Source organism: Macaca thibetana, chromosome 6 (genome assembly GCF_024542745.1).
Source record: "Macaca thibetana thibetana isolate TM-01 chromosome 6, ASM2454274v1, whole genome shotgun sequence".
Lineage (NCBI taxonomy): Eukaryota > Metazoa > Chordata > Mammalia > Primates > Cercopithecidae > Macaca > Macaca thibetana.
Window position 1 is genome coordinate 1,071,742 of NC_065583.1, and position 26,468 is coordinate 1,098,209.

At 47.7% G+C, this 26,468-nt stretch overlaps 2 protein-coding genes across 5 annotated transcripts in view; one reads left to right on the forward strand and one right to left on the reverse strand.

Moving 5' to 3' along the window:
- The first annotated feature begins 8,680 nt into the window (after nt 1–8,680).
- SCGB3A1 (secretoglobin family 3A member 1) lies at nt 8,681–10,106 on the forward strand. The gene is made up of 3 exons (XM_050793389.1): nt 8,681–8,761; nt 9,351–9,637; nt 9,957–10,106. Exons 1-3 carry the CDS (start codon nt 8,707–8,709, stop codon nt 9,978–9,980), a joined length of 366 nt encoding a protein of 121 aa, XP_050649346.1. The 5' UTR covers nt 8,681–8,706; the 3' UTR covers nt 9,981–10,106.
- An 11,824-nt stretch (nt 10,107–21,930) lies between these two features.
- CNOT6 (CCR4-NOT transcription complex subunit 6) overlaps nt 21,931–26,468 on the reverse strand; it is an 82,744-nt gene continuing 78,206 nt past the window's right edge. For all 4 annotated transcript variants that reach the window (XM_050795782.1, XM_050795779.1, XM_050795781.1 and 1 more), the window contains one exon: nt 21,931–26,271. In XM_050795782.1, coding sequence (XP_050651739.1) covers nt 26,059–26,271 — 213 coding nt within the window. In that variant the 3' untranslated portion in view covers nt 21,931–26,058. The remainder of the gene's footprint in view (nt 26,272–26,468) is intronic.

Consider the following 26,468-nt stretch of genomic DNA (forward strand, 5'->3'; position numbering starts at 1 on the left):
CCAAGGGGAGGACACCACCTTCCCCTCAGGGGCGCATCCAGAGAGGGAAGCAGAAACTCCTGAACTTTCCACCAGAGCCACGGGCGGCCACGTGTGCCTAGACCTGACGGTGGGCAGGGAGGCTGGAGGGTGTACAGGGGCGGCCACGTGTGCCGTAGACCTGACGGTGGGCAGGGAGGCTGGAGGGTGTGCACGGGCGGCCACGTGTGCCTAGACCTGACGGTGGGCAGGGAGGCTGGAGGGTGTGGGGGCTGAACCAGGGCTTGAGGAGGAGCCCAGAGCGGCCACGGAGAGAGAGGATTACGGGATTTGGAACATGCTGGGGCAGCATCCTTGGCAGCCTGGGCTGCCCCTCTGTGGGACACAGGGGTGGAGTCAGCCGGGCAGCTCGCAGGGTCCCTCCCTTCCCTGGCTGCTGAGGCACTGCCAGGAGCTCCATCACAGCTGGCTTTGGGGCAGCAGGGCCACACAGGACTGCCCAGCCCTGGAAGGAGGCAGCTCCCCTGAGAAGGCCATGGCCTCCCCTAGGGACAACCAGGTACCTGGAAGTCAGCAGCCAGTCTCCACGGAGCGGCAGCAGTAAGGGAAGGGAATACTTGGACGGGGCCTTGCTTTTGGGACGGCAGCGAGTGCATCTCTGCCACGGTGGGATCTTGGCCTGGAGTCTGGGCTGGGACCTCCCCTGGGTCTGATCGCCCAACTCTCACCCCTGCCTGGCTGCTCCGAGGCCTGGAACATGGAGGCAGCACAGGACGCTGTGCCTTCCAGGTCAATGGGAGGGCCTTGCCACCCCCTGGGGATACTAGGCGTGTGAGGAGCGTGGCCTGGGCACCGTGCAGACCCATCTCAGACTGCCAGGGGACTGCAGGCAGGTCACTGATGTTCTCTGAGCTGTGTTTCTTCTGAATCATGAGGGTGATAATGCCCTTCTCACCCCAGTACCATTCCATTCAGGAAACCACTTCAGTCCCTGGACTCGGTGGGGCTCTGTGGACTGGAGTGCTTTCCTCGGTGGAATGGTATTGGGGTGGGGAGGGCAGGAGTACTGCTGGGCTCTCCCAGACTCCCTGGCTCACCTGCTAGGTACACAGAGGTGTGGAGCCCTGCCCAGGGTCATCCCATGAATCCCCACCAGCACCCCTTCCTCAGCCTCCTTCCTCACTGAACAGACTGCAGCAGGGAAGCCAGACGTAATGAGACACCGTGCTTCCTTGGCTGCTGTGGCTGCTGTGGGCAGCTCAGTCCCTGGCGCAGTGGGGTAAAGCCTTACGGGAGGGCCCTGGGGATAGCACCAGCGCTTGTGTGCCTGGGCCCAAATTAGTATCGGAGGTTTGGCACTGCTGGCTGCCAGCCTCTCATTCCAAGGAGGACAGCTCTCTAAAAAATGGGAGCTGAGAGGCCAGGCACGGTGGCTCACGCCTGTAATCCCAGCACTTTAGAAGGTCAAGGCAGGCGGATCATGAGGTCAGGAGATCGAGACCATCCTTCCTAACGCGATGAAACTCCGGCTCTACTAAAAATACAAAAATTAGCTGGGCATGGTGGCACACGCCTGTAGTCCCAGCTACTTGGGAGGCTGAGGCAGAAGAAACACTTGAACCTGGGGGGCAGAGGTTGCAGTGAGCCGAGGTTGCGCCACTGCACTCCAGCCTGGTGACAGAGCAAAGCTCTGTCGAAAAAATAAAAATAGAAAAAAGGGAGCTGTGAGGTGGCAGAGAAGAATGAGGTATGAGGTCCTGGTGACATCATTTGAGGCTGGATCAAGCTTTGCCTGAAGGCGGAGCCATTCCTGGAATTTCAGTCTTTGCTTAAGCCATGTGGGTCAGCTTTTCTGTCACTTTCACCAAATGCCCTGAACCTGCTCCCCCTCCCTACAGCGGGGCCCTGTGGGTGGGAGGGCCCCGGACAGGGAAGGGGAAAAGGAAGCGGTTGAGGGCCAGATCAGTATTGACCCCAGGCACGGTGCCACAGTGGGGCACTCAGGATGTGCTCACGACACTGCCCAGCACCCCAGGGCCCACGGGGCCGAGCTATGAGGAAGGAGGACGGGGGTTGCGCAGGGGGTGCTGGCAGGGATTCATGGGGCAATCCTGGGCAGGGTTCCACGCCTCTGTGTACCCAGTAGGTGAGCCAGGGTGCCTGGGAGAGCCCAGCAGCACTCCCTGCTCTGGCCTCACCTGCCGGGCATTGCCACACCCAGCCTGCTCCCCACCAAACCACTTCCCACTGGCACAGGAGAAGCCCGCAGTCCCCGCTGGAACAGGCCGCCTGTCCTTGGGGCCTGCTCAGGGCAGCGTGAGGGGCGTCTGCTGCCGGCTGCTGTGGTGACCCTGGCCAGGAGGACTTCCCCGGGGGGGACTTGGGGGTTGTGCTGACCGGGCCTGGGGGCCAAGACCAGGCTATGGCCAGGAGCCCCCACAAGTCCCTTGATAAACGGTCCCAGGACCATCGGGAAACACAGGGTGCCAGCTGATGACACCAGGGCTGCCCCTCGGCCCCCACCTTCGGGTAGGAAAGTTTGCTCAGAAGGAGTGAGGAGGGGAGTCTCGGGGCCGGGGTCCAGCGCCCGTAGACATAGAAGGAAGAGCAGTTTCCACTGGAACAGCACCGCAGACTCCTCACAAAGCCCAAAATCATTACAGCATGGAGGGCTAACCTAACCGGGGCCCAGCCGCCAGGACACCACGTGACAGCCAGCTGTCCCAGGAGAGCAGAGGTGGGCATGGAGGGGCCCCAGAAAACTACAGCAGTGAACAGTCACCAAGATGCCTGCTCTGGGGGGAAGCTGCACTCACCTGCCCAGGTGAGCACATCAGAGAGGCATGGGTGTCCGGAGTTCAACCCAGTTTGCTTAATAATTTATGTACTCAACGCATTAGGAAGAGAGGGCACCAGAGAAAGAGGGATGTCAGAGAGGGGCATCACAGAGAGTGGGGGCCTCAGAGAGAGAGGGGGCATCAGAGAGGGGGGCACCAGAGTGGGCATCTGCCGCCTGGGCAGCCCTCCACAGGTGTCCGCGGAAGCACCACCACAGTGTGGGCCGGGCGGAGGCACCGTGAGCCTCTAGGCTCCCCCAGCAGGAGCACCCAGGGGCTGAGTACCCTGCTCCAAGGCCCTGAGGTCCTTCAGTAGGCCCCGAATTCAGTATCTGGCCCCTTTCCCAGAACCGCAAAGTGCTTGTTTACCTTCCAGCTCTTCCTGCATTTCGTGGGAGCGAGCAAGGTGTGTGTGTTTGTTTTGGCCCAAAAGATGCCCTGCAAACACCACCCAGGACAGGCTGACCGTGTCATCTGCAGACAGTGCCAAGCACTTTCCCAGTGTCTCGGCAGAGCTGCGCCCGCAGGGGCTGCGAGCGGGAGTGGCAGGGAAGGCCAGGCTGATGTGACGACGCTGCGCACCTGCCCCGTCCCATGCTGGGTGGACTCTGACACCTGGCCTGGCCTTCAAGGGGCAGCGATTAGAGGGCAGGGCGGGCCCTGGGTCCATCCACTCCCCAACTCCTGGAACCTCAGAATGTTAAGCTCAGCAGGGACAGTCTCAGCAGCCTGACTGGGGGCATCATAGTGAGATGAGAGGACTGTCCTGGATTACCCAGGTGAGCCCTAAATGCAACACCACACACACTCATACGATGGCGGCAGAGGTTTCACACTCACACCCACCCATACTCACACACACACATTCACACACACTTGCACACAATTCAAACACACACACGTATATCCACACCTATACTCCCTCCCACACTCTCCCTCCCACACAGACTCACATTCACACACACTTGTACACACCCTCACACTCACACTCACTCCCCTTCACATGCACACTCTCATTCTCATTCACTGTCCATCTCTCACACACGCACACTCACACTCACATTCACACACACACACACTCCCATGCACATTCAAACACACACACACACACACTCACATTCACACACACACACTCCCATGCACATTCAAACACACGCACACTCACACTCACATTCACACACACACACTCCCATGCACAAACACACGCACACACACACTCACATTCACACACACACACTCCCATGCACATTCAAACACACGCACACTCACACTCACATTCACACACACACACACTCCCATGCACATTCAAACACACGCACACTCACACTCACATTCACACACACACTCCCATGCACATTCACACACACGCACACACACACTCACATTCACACACACACACTCCCATGCACATTCAAACACACGCACACACACACTCACATTCACACACACACACTCCCATGCACATTCAAACACACGCACACTCACACTCACATTCACACACACACACACTCCCATGCACATTCACACACACGCACACTCACACTCACATTCACACACACACACTCCCATGCACATTCACACACACGCACACACACACTCACATTCACACACACACTCCCATGCACATTCACACACACGCACACTCACACTCACATTCACACACACACACTCCCATGCACATTCACACACACGCACACTCACACTCACATTCACACACACACACTCCCATGCACATTCACACACACGCACACTCACACTCACATTCACACACACACACTCCCATGCACATTCACACACACGCACACTCACACTCACATTCACACACACACTCCCATGCACATTCACACACATGCACACACACACAATCACACACACACACTCCCATGCACATTCACACACACGCACACTCACACATTCACACACACACACTCCCATGCACATTCACACACACGCACACTCACACTCACATTCACACACACACACTCCCATGCACATTCACACACACACACACTCACACTCACATTCACACACACGCACACACACACAAGAGGAGGAGGCCCTGTGAGCAGGGAGGCAGAGACTGGAGCGATGCAGTCACCAGCCAAGGGGCCCTGGCAGCCCCCATAAGCAGGGAGACGCCAGGAGTGGAAAAGCTCCTCCAGCCCTGCGGACACCTCGAATTCACCACTGTGACACCGCACTTCTGGGCTCCAGACCTGTGAGCGGCGTAAATGTGTTGGTTTCAGCCACCAGGTATGGGGTGACTTGTCACAGCGGCCTCAGGAAACGAATACAGAAGCAGCCGCCGACCCAGCTGTGCAGGTCTAGACACAGGCCAGACCCTCGGCCTGCCTGACCCCCAGCTGCTGCAGAGGCTTCGCCAGGCGTGGTCCCCAGAGCCAGTGTGGGGTGAGGGGCTGGCCCAGCCTGGGGTGACCACGGAAGCTCAGGAGAGGAGAGCCCACCCTTTGGCCCTGCCAGTGGTGAAACGGGGACACACTTCTCCGGGGAGCTGGGGGATGGATTTTTGGAATCCGAAATCTTGGGGCACATGAGAACGAGGGCCTGTCACCACCCTGCCGGCTTGTGGGAAATGGGAACAGATCCACCCCAGGCACCGTGAGCCGGAAGGGGGAGCGAGGCTATTTTGAAGACAAAGAATCCCTGGAGGCAGGTGCAAGGGGCCGCTGGAGTGGCCAGGACCCCAAGCGCTGCTGGGGACCCACGGATGACTGCCTCCCCTCCTCTTGGCTTCCGCATCACCTGGTCTTTCCCACAGTCAGTGTTCTCCGGTCCCCAGGCAGCATGGGGAGAGGTGGCCCCAAAGTCAGCTCCCAAGATGCATCCACTGTGGTTGCTTGGGCCAAGGCGCTAGACCCTGCTCAGGAGAAGAACAAGCATCATGAGGATGTGGAGACACTGGGACCCTTGTGCGTTGTTGCTGGGAAGGCAGCGTGGTGCCGCTGCTGTGGGAGAGATGGCAGATCCTTGCCAAATGACACAGGCAAGTACCACAGGCTCCAGCCATTCTACCTGTCAGGAGCCACCCAGAAGAGCCAACAGCAAGGTCTCAGAGAGGCATTTGTACAGCCGTGTTCATGGCCACGTTACAGCAGCAGTTAAAACACGCAAGCGCCTATGTGTCCACCCACAGGTGAAGCGAACGCGGGAAGAAAATGTGGCACAGCCAGGCAGCGGAGTAGTATCCTACCCTAAAAAGGAAGGAAACTCTGAAGGTCGTGAATGAACCTTGAGGATATCACGCTAAGTGAAATAAGCCAGACACAAAAGACAAACACTGCCCGATTCCACTCACGAGGTGCTGGGCGTTGCCAAATTCAGAGACAGAAAACAGAATGGTGGTGCCAGGGGCTGGGGGAGGGGGGTGGGGAGTTGTTTCATGGGCTCAGAGTTTCAGTTTTACAGGAGGAAAAGAGTTCTGGAAATGGACTGTGGTGACGTTTGCACAACATTGTGAATCTGCTTAATGCTAATGGAACGTACCCTTAAGATGGTGAAGATGGGCTGCACAGGGTGGCTCACACCTGTAATCGCAGCACCTTGGGAGTCTGAGGCGGGAGGATTGCTTCAGGCCCGGATTTTGAGACCAGCTTGGTCAATATAGCGAGACCCCATCTCTACAAAAAATAAAAATAAATCAAGCCAGGCGTGGTGGTTCACACCTGTAATCCCAGCACTTTGGGAGGTTGAGGCAAGAGTATTGCTTGAGGCTAGGAGTTCCAGACCAGTCTGGGCAACACAGTGAGACTTTGTCTCTTCAAAAAGTAAGAAAATTAGCTGGATATAGTGGTGCGCACCTGGAGCCCTAGCTTCTTGGGAGGCGGAGGTGGGAGAAGCGCTTGAGCCTGAGAGGTGGAGGCTGCAGGGAACCAACATCACATCACTATACTCCAGCCTGGGCGACAGAGTGAGACTCTGTCTCAACAAACAAACAAAAAACAAAATCAAAATCCGCTGAGTGTGGTGGCTCTTACCTCTAATCCCAGCTGCTTGGGAGTCTGAGGTGGGAGGATTGTGTGAGCTCAGGAGTTCGAGACCAGCCTCGGCAACATGGCAAGACAGTGTCTTTACCTGCACCAAAAAAGGAATTAATTTCAAAATGTTTTTTAAAAAGAAAATGTATTTCCCATTAAAATTACTTCCATGATGACCAACAAAACACAACACAACCAAACTCCAGATTTATAATACAAAAATCCCCCAAACAAAATAGTCAAGAAAAAGTGTAAGCGACACGCCTGTAATCCCAGCACTTTCGGAGGCCAAGGCAGGAGGATCACAAGGTCAGGAGATCAAGACCATCCTGGCTAACACAGTGAAACCCCGTCTCTACTAAAAACACAAAAAATTAGCTGGGCGTGGTGGCAGCGCCTGTAGTCCCAGCTACTTGGGAGGCTGAGGCAGGAGAATGGAGTGAAGCAGCAAGGTGGAGCTTGCAGTGAGTTGAGATCACGCCACTGCACTCCAGCCTGGGCGACAGAGCAAGACTCTGTCTCGAAAAAAAAAAAACAAGTGTAAATGAACAGAACAATGTGAATGTGTGCACCTGTTTGTGACAGTTAGCAAGCCACAACTGTCTGCAGGTGCGGAGGAGGTCGCAGTAGCTTCGGGTGGCTGAGGGATAAGACATGCTATCAGCCATGGCAAAGGAATCCCAGGACACTGGCTGAAGAGTCAGGTCCTCCCACCCAGGAGCCGGTTCACCATGCATTACAAAATAAGAGAGGCTTTGCACCAACGAATGATGAGATCAGCCATGAACCAAAAAGTGAGTCACTCAATGCTGGATGCCTGGGGTCAAAAAATAGACGGGGGGCCGGGCGCGGTGGCTCAAGCCTGTAATCCCAGCACTTTGGGAGGCCGAGGCGGGTGGATCACGAGGTCAGGAGATCGAGACTATCCTGGCTAACATGGTGAAACCCCGTCTCTACTAAAAATACAAAAAACTAGCCGGGCGTGGTGGCGGGCGCCTGTAGTCTCAGCTACTTGGGAGGCTGAGGCGGGAGAATGGCGTGAACCCGGGAGGCGGAGCTTGCAGTGAGCCGAGATCACGCCACTGCACTCCAGCCTGGGAGACACAGCGAGACTCCGTCTCAAAAAAAAAAAAAAAAAAAAAAAAAAAAAAAAAAAAAAAAAAAATAGACGGGGAAAAAAGGGCTAAAAGTAAATTAATTTATGTATCATTTACAAAACTTTTCAAAAAGTGTTTTGCTCTCCATCTGTCATACTTCTGCAGTGACAGACAAGTGAGGACATTTAGAGAGACTCTGGAACAAACCAGGCCCATCCACTAGTGTCCAGGCTAGTTGCGAAGACAGAAAAACGCCCCAGCTCTTTCTGTTTGCACGATGGCTGCCTGTGGCCCGGCCAGGGAGGTGGCCAGGAGTGAGGCCTGATCGTCTCTGGCGCCTCCACCTTGGCTTCCCCAAGCCCAGAAGGCGCCCACGAGGACCCACATTGCCTGACATTGCCACGGTCTGGGATCACCGACCTGCGCCGCCCGCGCACCTGCTCTGGCGCGAGGGAACCTCCGCCTCACCAGGACCCAGCCCTGCAGTGAGGCCCATGGGGTCAGATCGCAAAGTGAAGGTGCGGACCGGGTGGGCCTCGGGGAGACAAAGGCCAGGCCCGCCTGCTCGCAGAAGGCCCAGCTCTGGGTCCCAGCCCCTGCCAAGAGGAAGTACCCCAGGCAGGGAAGGGGTCACTGACTTCCCAGGGCCCGCCGGCCGCAGCAGGAAGTTGGCCAGGGCTCGGCCATGAGCGGAGCATGGGCGAGGCCGGCCCTGGAGGGGCGAGGACCGGGTATATGAAGCCTCGTGGCCAGGCCCGGGCATCCGCAGGTCCCCAGCGCGCCCCGAGCCCCTGCGCCATGAAGCTCGCCGCCGCCCTCCTGGGGCTCTGCGTGGCCCTGTCCTGCGGCTCCGGTGAGCGCCCTGGGCTCCTGGCCCGCACGGTGGGGCCTGAGGCCTCGGCGCCCGCTGTGCCCCGCCCCTGCCTGCGCGGATCCTGGATCCCAGGGTCCTTCCGGCCTCACCCAGCGCCCGGAGGGCTCCGCTACCCCGCGGCCCGTCCCAGGCCCCGCGCCTGCGCTCCCCGCGCCTGCAGCCCTAGGCCTCCCTCCTCTCAGGGCTCTCTCCAGCCTCGAGCCAGGACAGGGGCCGCCCGTGGCCGGGGGACGGCCGTCTGTCCCCTGTCTGGCCACCGTCCCCTCATCCTGCAAGGTGCAGCGCGAGTGTCCCCTCCTTGGGGGCCCGCCCTGGAGCCTGCACAGAGTTCACCGGTCCTCCCGCCACCCTCAGGCCACTCCGGTGTCCCTGCAGCGTGTCCGCGCGGGGCCGCCTCCCCAGGCCCCCGGGGCTCGCTCCCGGCAGGCCTCGGCGCAGGACGGAGAGGGCGGTCAGGGAGCCGGGCAGGGCGCGACGGTTCCTGGGCGCCCTCCGCGGGGGAGCGTCCTGGGCCCGCCTTCTGGAGACCCCCGCGCGCAGGGGGTGACCCCTCCCTGTTTGCTTGCAGCTGCTGCTTTCTTTGTGGGTTCGGCCAAGCATGTGGCCCAGCCTGTCACTGAGCTGGAGTCGGGAACAGAGGCCGCGGCCGGGACCCTGGCCAAGCCCCTCGGCACCGCGGCCGACCCCCTCGGCGCGGCCAACCCCCTCGGCACCCTCAACCCCCTCGGCACCCTCAACCTGCTGAAACTCCTGCTGGCAAGCCTGGGCATCCCCGTGAACCACCTCGTAGAGGGCTCCCAGAAGTGTGTGGCTGAGCTGGGCCCCGAGGCCATGGGGGCACTGAAGACCCTGCTGGTAACGTGGGCACCCCGGGAAGCTTCCTGCACCCGCGTCCCTTCCCGGCCAGCCTCAAAATTGCACCAGAGGTGTCCAGGCCCTAGTCACGGCTGTTTCCTGTCCGGCCCTCCAAGCCCTGTCCCTGGGATAAGCCTGGGTCTCCCGGTGGGAACTGGGTGGGGCGCATCCGAGCTGCAGGGGCGGGGAAGGCGGAGGTGGCCCCGCGCGGGTGCGCGTCCCCGGAGACGCCAGCGGACCCGCCCCGCTCCCACTCCCGGCAGAGCCTGAGTTCTTGGGGGCAGGGTTGGGGCCCTCAAGCTCGGCCTCTGCTTTCCAGGGGGTCCTGACGATGTTTGGCTGAGCCGAGACTGGAGCAACTACACCTGAGGACAAGACGCTGCCCACCCGCGGGGGCTGAAAATCCCACTGCGGGGCGGACCGTCCCGTCCCCTTCCCTGGCCCCTCTCAATAAACGTGGTTAAGAGCAGCCTGAGCCTGATATTTTCTCACCCAAATGCTGATGCCTGTGGGGGACCGAGGGTGCCAAGTCCCAGATTTTGTGAGGGAGGGAGAGAGGGAGGGTGCGAGAGTCTGCGGGTGGCACAGAGAGAGGGGCCAGCATCAGAGGTAAACTGTCTGTAACTGTTGAAGAAGCATAAAAATTATCTACTGCTTGAAGACTGGCGAGAATGCAAACGCGCCAAAGCCATTTGTTGCTAAAATTTGAAAGTTTTTATTTTTTTTCCCTCTGTAATTGTAGATTTCTTCCTCGGAAATGGGGAAGGAATGAGGGCTTCAGGAAATTCGCTGCTGGGCTTGTTTTGCCTGTGGTTTCTGCTGGTTTTGTTCACATAACCTAGCGGCTTTGATTCCTTCTGCTCTACCAGAGAGACCACCTTTTGTCCACTGATCCGAGTGCTGCTGGGAAGGTGCCCAGGGAACCCAGACATCGACGTCCATTTCAGGGGAAGCTTCCCAGTAAACTTCCTTGCCGGGAAAAATGACTCTGCCCCAGGTGGCTTGAGCAGGGCTTCTCCCCTCTACCATCGTGAATATTCACACAAGATTAAAAAAATTTTTTTGGTTGGGCACAGTGGCACACACCTGTAATCCCAGTACTTTGAGAAGCCGAGGCAGGTGGATCACTCGAGTCCAGGAGTTCGAAACCGGCCTGGGCAACATAAGGAAACTCCGTCTCTACAAAAAATACAAAAACTGGGGGGGCGCGGTGGCTCATGCGTGTAATCCCAGCACTTTGGGAGGCTGAGGAGGGCGGGTCACGAGGTCAAGAGATCGAGACCATCCTAGCCAAAATGATGAAACCTCCTCTCTACTAAAAATACAAAAATTAGCTGGGCATGGTGGCTCGAGCCTGTAGTCCCAGGTACTCAGGAGGTAGAGGCAGAAGAATCGCTTGAACCTGGGAGGCGGATATTGTAGTGAGCCAAGATGGTAGCTGGGCGCAGTGGCTCACGCCTGTAATCCCAGCACTTTGGGAGGCCGAGGCGGGCGGATCGCCTGAGGTTGGGAGTTTGAGACCAGCCCTGACCAACATGGAAAAACCCCATCTCTACTAAAAACACAAAATTAGCCGGGTGTAGTGGCACCTGCCTGTGATCCCAGCTGCTCGGGAGACTGAGGCAGGAGAATTGCTTGAACCCAGGAGGTGGAGGTTGCGGTGAGCTGGAGATTGCGCCACTGCACTCCAGCCTGGGCAACAAGAGTGAAACTCCGTGTAAAAAAACAAAACAAAACAAGATCGTGTCACTGCACTCCAGCCTGGTGACAGAGTGAGACTCCGTCTAAAACAAAACAAAACAAAACAAAAATACCAAAGTTATCCGGGCATGGTGGCCTGTGCCTGTAATCCCAGCTACTCAGGAGGCTGAGGCGGGAGGATCACTTGAATCAGAGAGGTCACGCCGCAGTGAGCTGTGATTGCACCACTGCACTCCAGCCTGGTCAGCAGAGAGATACCCCATCTCAAAATACATAAATAATACAGTAAAATAAAAAGTTTGGCCATTTTGATGAGTTCACAAGCAAACCACAACAGGGAAGAAGCCACCTGGATCCAGATGCCATGAAATCTCATCCACGCATTGCCCCCAAGGCCCTTCAGGGCTGTGAATCTTCACGGGGTGGGGAAGGCTTTGGTCTGGACAACAGTGAACCAAGAGTGAGAATCACAAGGTCATGGGGACACTGACCCCACCATGACCCCAGGCCCACCTCCCCCAGTATTATATATCCAGGCTTTTTGCAGGTTGTCTGCTAAGAATTCCTTAACTAACTGGATTAAAACATCCAGGTAAATCATTATGGGAACATGGTAGAGCTTGTTGGAACTGACGGTGGGTGGGCTGTGGTACTATCCCGAGATGGCCCTGCTACCCTCCACCCCTGGAATCTTTCCAGGAAAACGACAGGGGGAAAGCAAAGTGCTTAGTAAAAAAGGGAAACTGCGAATACCAGTTGAAGTTCCAAGATCAGCTGCAACGTCTAGCTTCCTTCCTCCTGTAGATTCCTGGAGGAGAGACCAACATAATCCTGGACGTGCTGGTCCCAAAGATACTGTTCGTCAGTGAGCAGGTATATGCAGACCTGCCCCCAGAGACCGAGGGAGCTAAGGGGCTGAAGAAAGAGTCTGACAAGTTCAGTTTCTCATAAATAAACATTTAATAGGGACTTAAAACCAGAAGCCACGTCTCGGGTGGACTTGCGGTGGTGCATCCCCCGCAGTCGACTCCCAGCCGCAGGGTGTGTATCACGGGGAAAAGGTACATATGCTTCAGCAGGGATGTGTGAGACAACGAAAGTCGACCCCTCAAAGGCAAGAGTGCTATGGCCAAAGTGCTGGGACTGAGGCATGACCCATGGCGCCCAGCCCAAGGATAAAATGTTTTAAAATGGTTACTATTTGAAAAATATTTTATATTGCCACAAAAGACCAAACGCAAATTCTTTTTTTTTTTTTTTTTTTTTTTTGAGACGGAGTCTCGCTCTGTCGCCTGGGCTGGAGTGCAGTGGCCGGATCTCAGCTCACTGCAAGCTCCGCCTCCCGGGTTTACGCCATTCTCCTGCCTCAGCCTCCCGAATAGCTGGGACTACAGGCGCCCGCCACCTCGCCCGGCTAGTTTTTTGTATTTTTTTTAGTAGAGACGGGGTTTCACCGTGTTAGCCAGGATGGTCTCGATCTCCTGACCTCGTGATCCGCCCGCCTCGGCCTCCCAGAGTGCTGGGATTACAGGCTTGAGCCACCGCGCCCGGCCAAACGCAAATTCTTTAAAGCAGCCTCTAAAAGTGGAAGTTAGGACAACAAATAAACTTAACTTGGTTTCTAATGGGGGCCTAACCACCAAGGAACTATTCTAAGTAATGTAAAAATGTAGTAATTTAATTTACGCCCTGGGATGGGTCCACCCCAAGGACAGGAGGAACTGTGAAAATAATTTTAAACTTCTCTTATTGGCGGCATTGCTCTACTGAGGCCCTTCTGTGCATATTCTGTGACAACTCAGATGTGTAATCAAGTTACTGTCATTGAAGTCAGATTTCTGACAAAGTTAAAAGAAGATGCTGATGATGTAAGAGTAAGTAAAACCTTAAGGCTCAAGATCACACTTGGAAGTATAATTGTAAATGCCTGATGTTTTTAGACGTGGAGTCTCACTGTCACCCAGGCTGGAGTGTAATGATGTGATCACAGCTCATCGCAGCCTTGAACTCCTGGGCTCAGGTGATCCTCCCACCTCAGCCTCCCAAGTAGCTGGTACTGTAGGTGTGAGCCACTGTACCCAGCTTTTTTTTTTTTTTTTTTTTTAATTTATGGCTGGCATGGTGGCTAATCCCAGCACTTTGGGAGGTCGAGGCAGGAGGATCCCTTGAGCCCAGGAGTTCAAGATCACCCTTGAACAAGGGCAACAAGGTAAGACTTTGTATAGAATAGTTTAAAAATTAGCTGGGTGTGGTGGCGCACGTCTGTAGTCCCAGCTACTTGGGAGGCTTAGGTGAGAGGGTCACTTGAGCCCAGAAAGCGAGCTGTGATTGTGCCACTGCACTCCAGCCTGGGTGACAGAGTGAGACCCCTTCTCTGGGTGACAAAGCAAGCCCCTGTCCCCCCCCCCCAAAAAAACACCCCAGCATTAACAGGAGTTTGGAAGAAGCTGATTCCAGTCTAATGGATAACCGAGGGGTTCAAGGCTTCAGGTAGTAACTGCAGATGTGGTAGAAATAACAAGAGAACTTGAATTAGAAGTGAATCCTAACTGAAGATGTGGCTGCACTGCTGCAACCGCATGATAAAACTTGAACAGGTGAGGAGTGGAGTGAGGAGTTACTCCTTATGGATGAGCAGAGAAAGTGGTTTATTGAGATGGAATCTCCTCCCAGTGAAGAGGCTGCGAACCTCACTGAAATGACCACATAGGATGTTTTTAGAAGAGTACACAAACTTAGTTGACAAAGCAGCAGCCGGTTTTGAGGGGATTAACTCCAATTTTGAAAGAAGTTCTACTGTGAGTAAAATTCTATCAAACAGCATTGCATGCAACATAGAGAAATCTTTTGTGAAAGGAAGAGTCAATGCTGCAAACTTCATTGTCTTATTTTAAGAAGTTGCCACAGCCGCCCCAACTTTCTGCAACCACCACCCTGATCAGTCAGCAGCCATCAACATTGAGACAAGATCCTCTACCAGCAAAACGATTATCACTCACTGAAGGCTCAGATTTGTAGGCAATAAAGTATTCTAAAATTAAGGCATGTTCCTTAAGACATAATGCTATTGCATACTGAATAGACTACACTATCGTGTAAACATAACTTTTACATGCACTGAGAAACCAAAAAGTTCACAACTTGCTTTACTGCAGTGGCCAGAAACAAAGCCCTCAATATCTCCGAGGTACGCCTGAATTCAGCTGTCCCAGCACTATTCATTGAGGATGCTACACGTTCCCCTATTGAGATATCTTGGCAAGTTTGTCACAGATCAATTGACCAGAAATGTAAGGGCTTATTTCTTGGGATTTAAATTCTATTCTATTGACCAATATGCTATCCTTATGCTAGAACCACACCGTCTTGATTACTGTAGCTTCATAATTAGTTTTAAAATCAGGATGTTTTAGTCCTCCAACTTTGACCCTCTTCAAGACTGTTTGGCTATTTTGGAGGTCCCTTGGATTTCCATATGTCTTTAAAGATTAGATTGTAAATTTCTGCAATAAACAAAAAGTCAGCTGGTATTCTGATAGAGACTGCATTGAATCTGTAGATCAATTTAGGGAATATTGCCATCTTAATATTATCCTCCAATCCAAGAACATGAATTCCTTGCTTTCTTGGGAGAAAGTCTTAGTCTTTCACCATTAAGTATAATATCAACTGTAGGTTCAGATTGAGGAAGTTCTCGGTTTTTTGTTTTTGAATGGAGAGTAAGTTTTGTCAATGATCCTATGCTTTTGTCCTTTATTTTACTGATACAATGCATCACATTAATTGGATAAATCCCACTTGGTCATGGTGCAAAATCCTTTTTTATATGTTGCTGAATCCTATTTTGCTAGTATGTTTTTGAGGATTTTTGGATCTATATTTAAGTGATTGGTATGTAGTTTTCTTTGAGATATCTTTGTCTGGTTTTGATATCAGGGTAATACTGACCTCATAGAATGAGTTAAAAAGTGTTCCTTCTTCTACTTTTTGAAGTTTGTGAGGAATTGGTATCAACTTAAATACTTGATAGCATTCACCAGTGAAGCCATCAGGGCCTATGCTTTTCATTTTGTAGTTTTTTCCATTACTAATTCAATCTTCTTATTGCTGTACATCTATTCAGATTTTCTTTTCTTCTTGAGTCAGGTTTGGTAGTGTCTTTCTAGGAATCTATCCATGTCATCTACATTGTCTAATTCATTGGCATACAATTGTCCATAGCATTCCATAGTAATCCTTTTTATTCTATAAAGGTTGGTAGTAATGTCTCCCTTTCATTCCTGATTTTAGTAATTTAAGCAGTTTTTTATGTTCAGACTACTTAAAGGCTCATCAATTTTGCTGATCTTTCCAAAGAATCAGTCTTTGATTCTCTACTGTTTTTTGTTTGTTTGTTTTGTTTAGTTTGTTTGTTTGAGACAGTCTCCCTCTCTCGCCAGGCTGGAATGCAGTGGCGCGATCTCGGCTCACTGCAACCTCTGCCTCCCGGGTTCAAGCAATTCTCCTGCCTTAGCTTCCTGAGTAACTGGGACTACAGGCGTGCACCACCACACCCAGCTAATTTTGCTATTTTTAGTAGAGACGGGGTTACACCATGTTGGCCAGGCTGGTCTCCAGCTCCCGACCTCGTGATCTGCCCACCTCGGTCTCCCAAAGTGTTGGGATTATAGGCGTGAGCCACCACGCCTGGCCCTATACTGTTTTTCTATTCTCTATTTCATGATTTTCTGCTCTAGTTCTAATTACTTACTTCTTTCTGCTTGCTTTGGGTTTGGTTTACCATTTTCCAGTGTCTTAAGTTGAAAAGAAGATTTAAGATCTTTTTTCAGTTTTTGAGATGGAGTCTTCCTCTGTCACCCAGGATGGAGTGCAGTGGTGTGATCTCTCGGCCTCCCGGGTTCACACCATTCTCCTGCCTCAGCCTCCCGAGTAGCTGGGACTACAGGTGCCTGTCACCACACCTGGTTTTTTTTTTTTTTTTGTATTTTTAGTAGAGATGGGGTTTCACCGTGTTAGCCAGGATGGTCTCGACCTCCTGACCTCGTGATCTGCCCGCCTCGGCCTCCCAAAGTGCTGGGAGCCACCGTGCGTGGCCCCAAAATCTTTTAAAATGTGTTTATAAATTTAAGTATTGCTTTCACTGCATCCCATGTTTTCGTATATTGTCTTTTCATTTATTTCAAAGTATTTTCAAACTTCCCTGGTTTCACTTCGATTGGATAATATATTTGGTATGATTTCAATCCTTTTGAGCTTATTATGGCTTGTTTTATAGCATCGCATATGATCTGTCCTAGAGAATATTCCATGTACACCCGGGAGAAATGTATATTCTGGTATTGTTTTACTTGTCTATCAGGTTCAGTTGGTGTTTCCTATTCACATCGATTAATGCCTAGCTGTTCTATTGAGAGAAAGGTACTGAAATTTCCATTTATTATTGCTGAATTGTCAATTTCTCCCTTCCATTCTGTCAGCTTTTGCTTCCTGTAGTTTGGGGCTTTGTTGTTTGTTGTTGCTTATCATTAGAAGATATCCTTCTTTATCTCTAGGAACATTTTGTTTCCTAGTCTATTTTGCCTGACATTAGTATAGCTCCAATTTTTATAGTTCCTGTTTGCATGACATCTTCTTCCATCCTTGTACTCTCAGCCTATGTGTAACCTTTACACCTAAAGTGCATCTCCTATAAATATCATAGAGCTGAATCTTAAAAATTGATTCACATACCAAAGTTGTACCAAATATACTTGTTTTATAACTGAATCAAATCTCCAAAATCATTAAATTTTTTTTGGACCCACATCAACAAACCTGCTATTTCTGTTTTATGGGAATCTATTGAACTTTGTAGCAAAAGTATTTGTTTCTAAGCACTCACGAATTCTTGCATTGACTCTAGAATATGAACATCAAATTCAAAGCAGTAATGCATAATTTAAAAAACTCTAAATTTTATTTTTTTGAGACAGGGTCTCCCTGTATTGCCCAGGCTGGTCTTAAACTCCCAACCTCGAGCAGTCCTTCTGCCTTGACCTTCCCGAGTGCTGGGATTACAGATGTGAGCCACCATGCTTGGCAGCTACTCTAAGTAAATGCATCAACAGTGTTTGCTTCAAATTTTACTTATAGTTTTTGCAACTTATAAAATGTTAAATTACAATTAAAATTTTAAATGTCAGAAAATGCATCAAATTCATATTCTTGATTTGCATTATGAAGTTTCAATTTCAACATAAATTCTTGTACCTGTCTGTGAACATCACAAATAAGCTTTTCCTTTCCTTGGAGCTTCACCTTTAGTTCATTCATTGTCAGTGTGATATTGGTGAGAAAATCTGCACCATAGACTGACGTATTTTGCTTTAGATTATTGCATACATGATAGCATTCCTTTTGTTGCAAAAGAATCTTAAATTGGAATCAAGAGAACAATGAATCACTAAAACTCCTTCACAATTCAGCAAATAATAATTAGCAAAGACATGATCTTTAAACTTATTTATTATTATTATATTTTTTGAGATAAAGTCTCACTCTTGTCGCCCAGGCTGGAGTGCAGTGGCATGATCCCGGCTCACCGCAACCTCCGCCTCCCGGATTCAAGCAATTCTCCTGCCTCCGTCTCCCGAGCAGCTGGGATTACAGGTGCCTGCCAGCATGCCCGGCTAATTTTGTATTTTTAGTAGAGACGGGGTTTCACCAGGTTGGCCAGGCTGGTCTTGAACTGCTGACCTCAGGAGATCCACTCACCTCAGCCTCCCAAAGTACTGGGATTACAGGCGTGAGCCACCACTGATTTTAAATTTAATAATTTCTATGTATATATATTTGTGTGTATATATGTGTGCACATGTATATATCTCTGTGTGTGTGTATATATATAAATATTTGAGATGGAGTCTCCCTCTGTTGCCAGTCTGGAGGGCACTGGCGTGGTATCGGCTCACTGCAAGCTCTGCCTCTTAGGTTCACGTGATTCTCCTGCCTCAGCCTCCCGAGTAGCTGGGATTACAGGCACACACCACCATGCCTGGCTAATTTTTGTATTTTTAGTAGAGATGGGGTTTCACCATGTTGGGCAGGATGGTCTCGATCTCCTGGCCTCATGATCTGCCTGCCTCGGCCTCCCAAAGTGCTGGGATTACAGGCGTGAGCCACCACACCTGGCCTCATGTATATTTTTTAAACTAGAAAAATATGAACATACATCTCACTTTAACTACTAATTAGGATTTACATAGGCACAGTAACTGTCTGCATATAACATTTAGATAAATACACTATAATGTTACTTTGGTTAGTAGTAAAATACTGTTAGAATGAAGTCAATTCTTTGATACCATCTGGCAATGTGTTTATGTGTCATACAAACAAGCAATGCAACGGTTCTCTATCTTAAACAATGCAACAATTAAAAGATAAATGTGATCCTATAAACATGTGATCCTATAAAAATCATTTTGCTTAACAAAAAGGACTATTTTTCAGTACCAGTCACAACAGCCATATTTCAAATGCCCAGAAGCCATGCATGGCTAGAGGCCACCACACTGAACAACGCACATGAGCGGAGTTTGGCAGAGCTGAGGATTCTTGGATCCCTCCCTTCACTGGCTGTGTGCTGCTCTGCCTACACATCTTCCAATGCTGGGTCTTACCAGCAACCTCGGAAAGGCAGTCTTTTTACATTTAAACTATTTTCAGGAATACAAAAAGTCAAAGGGAAACAGGCTAAAAGAATTAATTTAGCATCAAATGCTACCTTTCATCATTTTCTGGAATTACTAAGCTGTTTAGTAGCGGCACCATGGATTTCTCTTGCAGACTAAAATCTGAATAAATGATAATGGGGAATGAAGTAAAATCCAGCTTGAGAAACAAGATTCTTCAACTAAATACTTTTGTCAGATGGGTAAAGGAAAAATGGGGGCCTTGGTGGCAGACATAGATTTTGAGTCAGGGTTTACATAATGACAACAATGCCTGGACAAAACTCATTTATCCGTCTTTTCACCCACATGTGAGGCAGGAATTGAGATTATTACTTCCCTTTCCTAAATATTTCAAAATTTCCTTTCCTTTCTAGGCTTACTGCTCTGCAAGCCCGCCTCGGCTTAGCTGTCAACTGGACCACACCAGAAACCAGCTAACTAGTCTGACACCACGTATCCATCTCCCCTTTTAACGCACCCTGCACAACACCACTGGGCCTGTTTCTTCCTCCACACCTATCGCATCTGCAGCACCCAGTGCAATAGATTTATGGTCAACGAACAACTGGAAGGATGATGCCTGTAAATCTTTATTTCCAAACTAAGCACAGAGTCTGACAATTGCAAATCTCTCAATTTTAAGTAAGCTTAGGCAACTTACTACCGGGTAACTCTGTAAGCCCAGAAGCTTTGATTCACTGTGCTGGTAAGCTGGAAGGTATCCAGCAATTAAAGCTCTTGAAGCTGGCTTCAGGTCAGGCTTGACAGAGCAAGCCAAGTTTCCTGTAACAGACCCAAACTCCTTTAACAGTTTTTGGGGAGGTTAGAGTGATCTCAAGTTTGTGATTCAAAGAAAATGAGAAAACTGACATCTCCTCGTTCATTTGATTAAAAATGTTAAATGTGCTAAAACTGCAGAAACTGGTTTTCATGCTACTTTGCAATCCAGCTGTCCTCCCAACCCCTAGCTAGACTAGCTGGTTAGACTCATTTATGTAACAATCTATTTAAAATATTATTCAGGGGAAATCTACTTACAAAAACATTTCTCAAATTCTCATAAAATTCTAGTAGAAAACTATCTTCTACAAGTTTCTTCTAATACATAACCACTCATTATGTTAAAATTATCTTTATAATACCTGTAAAAGCTTATTTTAAAATCAATTTGAATATCTAAATAATAGTCTAAAAAGGGAATAAAACTCTCAGTATATAACATTGTTATCTAAAACCTAAACACTTTATTCTAAATATATTTCAGTTCATGTTTCTTTAAGTACTTGTTCCTTTAAAGAACATTAACTGGAATTTATCAAGTAACATGGCACACACTTCATTAACTTGTTTGTTTTTTTTTAAGACAGGGTCTTGCTCTGTCACCCATGGGGTGCAGTGGTGCCATCTGGGCTCACTGCAACCTTAGCCTCCCGGGCTCAAGCAATCCTCCTGTCTCAGCTTCCTGAGTGGCTGGAACAATAGGCACGCACCACCATGCCCGGCCAATTTTTATGTTTTTTGTAGAGGTGGGGTTTTACCATATTGTCCAGGCTGGTCTTGAACCTCTGGGCTCAAGTGATCTGCCCACCTCGGCCTCTGAAAGTGCTGGGATTATAGGCATGAGCTACTGCACCCAACCTATTAACATTTTTATACTTATTTTTTGACAATTATATGGAGGAACCAAAACTCACCATAGTGGTAAAATTGCATAGGCATGCACCATGCATAATGACATTTTGGTCAAAGACTGACCACATATATGAGGATGGTCCATAAGATATAACAGAGCTGCCTATTCAGATTTTTTTTTTGAGAGTCTCACTTTGTCACTGAGGCGGAGTATAGTGCCACAATCTCCTCACTGAAACCTCCACCTCCTGGGCTCAAGCAATTCTCCCACCTCAGCCTCTTAAGCAGCTGTGACCACAGGCACATGCCACCATGCCCAGCTAATTTTTCTGTTTTATAGAGATGGGGTTTCACCATGTTGCCCAGTCTGGTCTTGAACTCCTGGCCTCCAGTGATCCGCCCACCTCAGCCTCCCAAAATGAGATTACAGGCATGATCCACTGCACCCAGCCTCAGACATACCATTTTTTTGACTTTGTCGCCCAGACTGGAGTGCAGTGGTGTGATCTCGGCTCACTGCAAGTTCTGCCTCCCGGGTTCACGCCATTCTCCTGCGTCAGTCTCCTGAGTAGCTGGGACTACAGGCGCCCGCCACCATGCCTAACTTTTTTAAAATTTTTATTATTTTTTAGTAGAGACGGGGTTTCACCAAGTTAGCCAGGATGGTCTTGGCCTCCCAAAGTGCTGGGATCACAGGCGTGAGCCGCCGCGCCCGGTCTACTCTGTCTTTTCCATGTTTCCCGGCCTACTCTGTCTTTACCATTGTCTTACAACTGCTTACAATGTTCACTACAGGACCATGCTGTACAGGTTTCCAGCCTAGGAGCAACAGGCTAAGCCACAAAGTCGAGATATGTAACAGGCTACACCATTTAGGTTTGTGTAAACACAATCTGATGTTCACACAATGGCAAAATCACCTAAGGATGCATTTCTCAGAATATATCCCCCTAATGTGCATCACTGTATTAAGGATTAAGTAGAACATGCCTACTTTAAAAATTGGAGATCAAAGCAAATATTCATTTTATCTAAACTGTCCAGATTTTGAATTTTTCCCACATGTACATAAAAATTTACATTTGCTATAGAAGTAGTTTCTAAAAGCAAAGGAACTCATGTTTTCTCAATTGTAAGCTGACATCTGAAGACTTACGAAGTCACACGTTTTTAAAGTTTACATATACAACAAAATAGAGGCAACAAGTAAAACATTTAATGAATTATTATAACCCCAACACAACGTTTGCTACTGTATTTAAAAGCATTTATTTAAAATATGTCAACCTCCTTCCAAAAGACGGAAGACACATGAGCCCATTTCTTATATCATGAGGTATAAGGTAACAACAACGAAAATCCTAAATGCAAAAGGACCATCAGTTGCCTAAATATAAAATTGAACTTTGGCAAAGATATAAGTGTTATACAGAATAACAGCCAATAAAGAAATACATTAGTTTACACCATTTCCCCATATCATGGCCCTGTCCCCCTGCATTCTTCCCTTTGGAAGGGTGAGTTACAACCCTGTCCCAGATGATTCAGAATTTTAAATACGTGGTCTGCTGATTAACCTCTATTTTTCCTCAAACCTCAGTACTACAGCTATACAAATTACACTTCTAAAATATTTGAAACAGATATTGAATTTATTGGTTGGCTATGAGTAGGAAAATACATCGGTAAAGAAAAAAGACCCTGTATATAAATATAATACTAGCTAGTTACAATTTGACCAAGAAGGTTCCACTGAAAAGAACAGTACAAGCCCTTGTTACCGCCAGTCCATATGGTATATTCAGTTTCCCACCACCCTCATCAAAGAGCTGCCTGGGCGAATGGGACATTCTTTGAGCTTATAGTGCAGATAATGTGCTGGGTTTTGTTACATGAATGGTAAACAAGAGTTAGTCCAGTGCATTACACAATATAATGTACTGTGAATAAAGACTAGATACTTTATTTTAGACACTACTTCAACATACCAGTCGCTAAAATTTATGTAACCAAAAAGAAGAGCAAAGTGAACATCTTAAAATACTGTTTATGAATGGTGAAGAACATCTGCTAAAGGAGTTCTTGGAATTATCTGCAACATTTGTACTGGATATTCTGATAGCTTTATTAAAAAAACAATGCTGTAATTGTTTTGCCTAGCTTGGTTTTAGTCCTTATACATGACCCCAAAACCTTAGAAGTCAGTATGGAAACTAGTTCCATAAATTTAAATAGTACAAAGTGAAACTCTAAAACTTGAATGTTATTATTGAGAACCTGAATCTCAAAAGAGCTTTGAAATTTTAATTTAAACATTTAGAAGTGCATTCCATCCAATTTAATAATGTCCCTAAGTTTGAAAGTGCTAATAACCCCAAGTAAGTTTTCCTGGTTGTCACTAAATCATATTAAAAAAATACACACACAAAAAAAACCCCCACATTTTTGGAGATGTTCTCTGCCTATCTTTGGGACTATTAAAGTTGCACTCAACAATTCATTTCTACAACTTTAGCTTAAATTATGCCATAAATTAATTTAAATTCTCAAAGTATAAATAATTACCATTAATATGGTGAAGCTGTACTTCAAGAGATTTGCAACAAGGACTTGAGTGCCTCCAAACTTCTGATCTTTAAAACAGAAAACATGTCCTAAATTTTTTGTAAAACATTTCTAAAATGGATTTATCCAGCAAAAACACTGAAATTACATTATGGCAACACATTAAATATATTTGTTACAGAATTTTTGAAAAAAAATCTACACCATGAAAACATACTAGTTTTTATTGCATTTTAGGGAGTATAGATTATTGAAAATTATTTAGGACACAGAAAATGCCTAAAACATGAAACCTTTCTTAACAAAAGCATCATTGTCTATTTTGGTGTGACTGTTTATTCCCTACAGACCCCAAATATTTCTTCCTCTTTTGAAGGTTACAGTTGTAAATCTACACTCTTGGTTCAATTTATCACTGTCCAAATAAGGTGGAGAAGCTGTTCAAACTGATCCACAGAATGCAGTATGCCTGGAAGAGGCAAAACAAGTATTTTCAAGACATAACAGGCCATTATATCTTAATATGCTGCCCCAAATTCAAATATATTGTAGACAGTAACAAATACAGATGAATACATTTTGTGTAAAGCTCAAACCTTTAGCATCTAACAAGGGCACTCTAGTTCCAGCATCTATGAAAAGATGACGTCCTCCGTTAACAAACACAAAATGAGTAAGTGCTCCTCCTCTCCCGCTTCCGTAAAGCTCTCTGGACCTGTGATTACATAATGCAGATCGCAGGAAAAGCTGCTTCCTCAGCCTCATGAGTCCGACCAGCCCCAGCTCACCTTCACTGGAAATTGTCATGATGCACCATTACCAACACAGTGTTCAGGAAAAACGAGTGAACATACCTTTTATTCACACTCTACAAAAACCAGTAACAAAACCCCATACAAAGCTATGCACTGGTTCTACATCAATACGAGCTTTCCAATGTTCTGATTATAAACTGGATGTGTTTGGTGTCAGCACAACTTAAACAAAAACAAAACATCACAATGAAATCCTAGAAAAAACAAAACGAAAAACCCTCAAAGGAAAAAAACAGGTCCAAGACAAAGATTCAACATCAAAACCTTTTGGAGAATTTTCTAAAAGGAAAAAAAAAAAAAATCAATCATTTCCCAAACAACTCATTCTCTATATAAAAATTGTTAGTAACAGTCAATATTTTTTTTTCCTAATGCTCACATGGCGTCCTTTTGCTCCCCTGCCTGCAGTTGAAACAAAAGCAGTTTGACCAAACTCCTTCGGAATTCATTTGACTTTTGAGAGAAGAATTAATAAATGAGAACAGACCATGTACACGTTCACTTTGCAAAGTTAAAGCTGGTTTTCATCTCTATTCTACTAATGGCACTACGGGCAAAATAGAGCGTGTGATGTAACTTTTATCTTGGTTGACACACTAAAATGACTTAGTCATTTAAAAAATGATCTGAAGAATTGTCTTAGGGACCTGTTTTGAAAATACATCTAATTCATACTGCTTTATAAATGCAAAATTACTTCTTCTTAAAAAAGGATTAAAAAAAATAACAAAAAGACTAAGGAATACATGGACAACAAAAAGAATTCACATGATAGTAGTATTCCGGGTGACAAGCAGCACACTGCAATGACACCGAGAAGCAGTGCTTGGATCTGGTGAGCAAAGATCCAGGGACTCACCCTATAACATGTTCCAAAATGTGATATTCAATGCTTCACAATGGGAAAAAGCCACAGCTCATACAAAAGCATTTTCATAAAATTCTCACAAATGTTAAACAGTATTTTAAAAATATAAAAGAGGATGCACAGATTTTCTCTGCATGCACAGGCAGTGCTTGGTGAGAACAAATTTAGGCAGGCACAGTGGAGATTGGACAGGAAGTGTCTCAAAAAAGAGTTAAGAAGCTGTACCTAAGCAGCTGTAGTTTTTTAACTTAAAAAAGTTAGATTTAAAAATATCAGAATGTACATATATCAACCATTACATTCAGTCCATAAATGTCTACAGATCATCACTGTTCAGCTTATCTGTCCTGGTAGATAGTTTTCATAAAAATTCATGAATAAGTTGCCTCTGGTCTGAAAACATCCTAAGGTTTAAGCAGATTTGTATGTAAAGAACCATGTTCTCAATTTAAAAATAAAGTAGTACAAAAGGGCTAACAAAACCCTAAGAGTGCAAACCACGAGCAGAGAAAGTCTGTTGCAGCTTCTTTTACAAGCTGGCCTTTGTAACACATGAAACAGGTTCTTTTTCTTTAAAAAAAATTTAGCCTTAGTTTACAATACAATCATTTCCAAATGATTTTTTTTTTAGTACAAAATTTCATAAATCAGGTCTTCTGTGGATCATATACAATCATAAAGGCTAAATTCAGATTCTATATTTTACAAACAAGTCTGAAAAAGGAGGGAGTAAAGTATGGAAGAATGGTCTCTGGATGTTACTACTGGCCTCAAAAAAGTAGTGCTACAGATTTCTGTGCAAAGAGAATATGCTGTTCAAACATTTTCCTATTTCAAGGCATGAAAATATTATATTGGATAGAAGAAATAGGAAAATTTCTTATAACAAATTAAAGATAGGTGCAAACACACCAATCCCTGTCTAGCAGTATAAAGCATATTGGGCTCAGAATTTGTCTGTTGTTAGCACCTGGCTTTCATACTATATCCTTATCAAATAATCAGATTGCAAATCCAAATCACTCTTAAGCAAACAAAAATCCTCAGTGGCCATACCTCACTCCCCTATGTTCAGAGTTTCACAAGTTTACAAGTGAATCAAGGCTGTCCTCTGAAGGTGCTTGACTACCTCCTGCCAGGAAGGTGGATGCCATTGACTTGGGGCAGGAAAGGCAGTAAGAGCTCCAGTTGTGCAAAAAGTGAGAAGTGGTCAGAGGGAATGAGGGGGTGCGGGCAGCCACTGATGTTATTCTCAACCAGCCAGTGGTGGTCCAGAGGGCCCAGGATGCCTAAGGTGTTCAGCTGAGGTTTAGAATAGAAAATGTAGTCGATTATACCCTGAAAAACAACAGAAAAAAAGATAAGCACCACATAAGACAACACTAAAATCCTGAGTGCTTTCAAGACATGTCTTTACTGTCATGTTTGGTGAACAGAACAAAACAAGTGAAACTTACTAGCTTACAGGATGAGGTGTGTACTACATATACCAAATGGTCCCCTTGCAAAATGTCAAATCGAGCAGAGGTTTGACA

Coding starts and splice junctions, on each gene's coding strand:
- SCGB3A1 (XM_050793389.1), top strand. CDS start 8,707: ATGAAGCTCGCCGCCGCCCTCCTGGGGCTCTGCGTGGCCCTGTCCTGC. Junction 8,762..9,350: donor GGCCCTGTCCTGCGGCTCCG/GTGAGCGCCCTG, acceptor GTTTGCTTGCAG/CTGCTGCTTTCTTTGTGGGT. Junction 9,638..9,956: donor GGGCACTGAAGACCCTGCTG/GTAACGTGGGCA, acceptor TCTGCTTTCCAG/GGGGTCCTGACGATGTTTGG.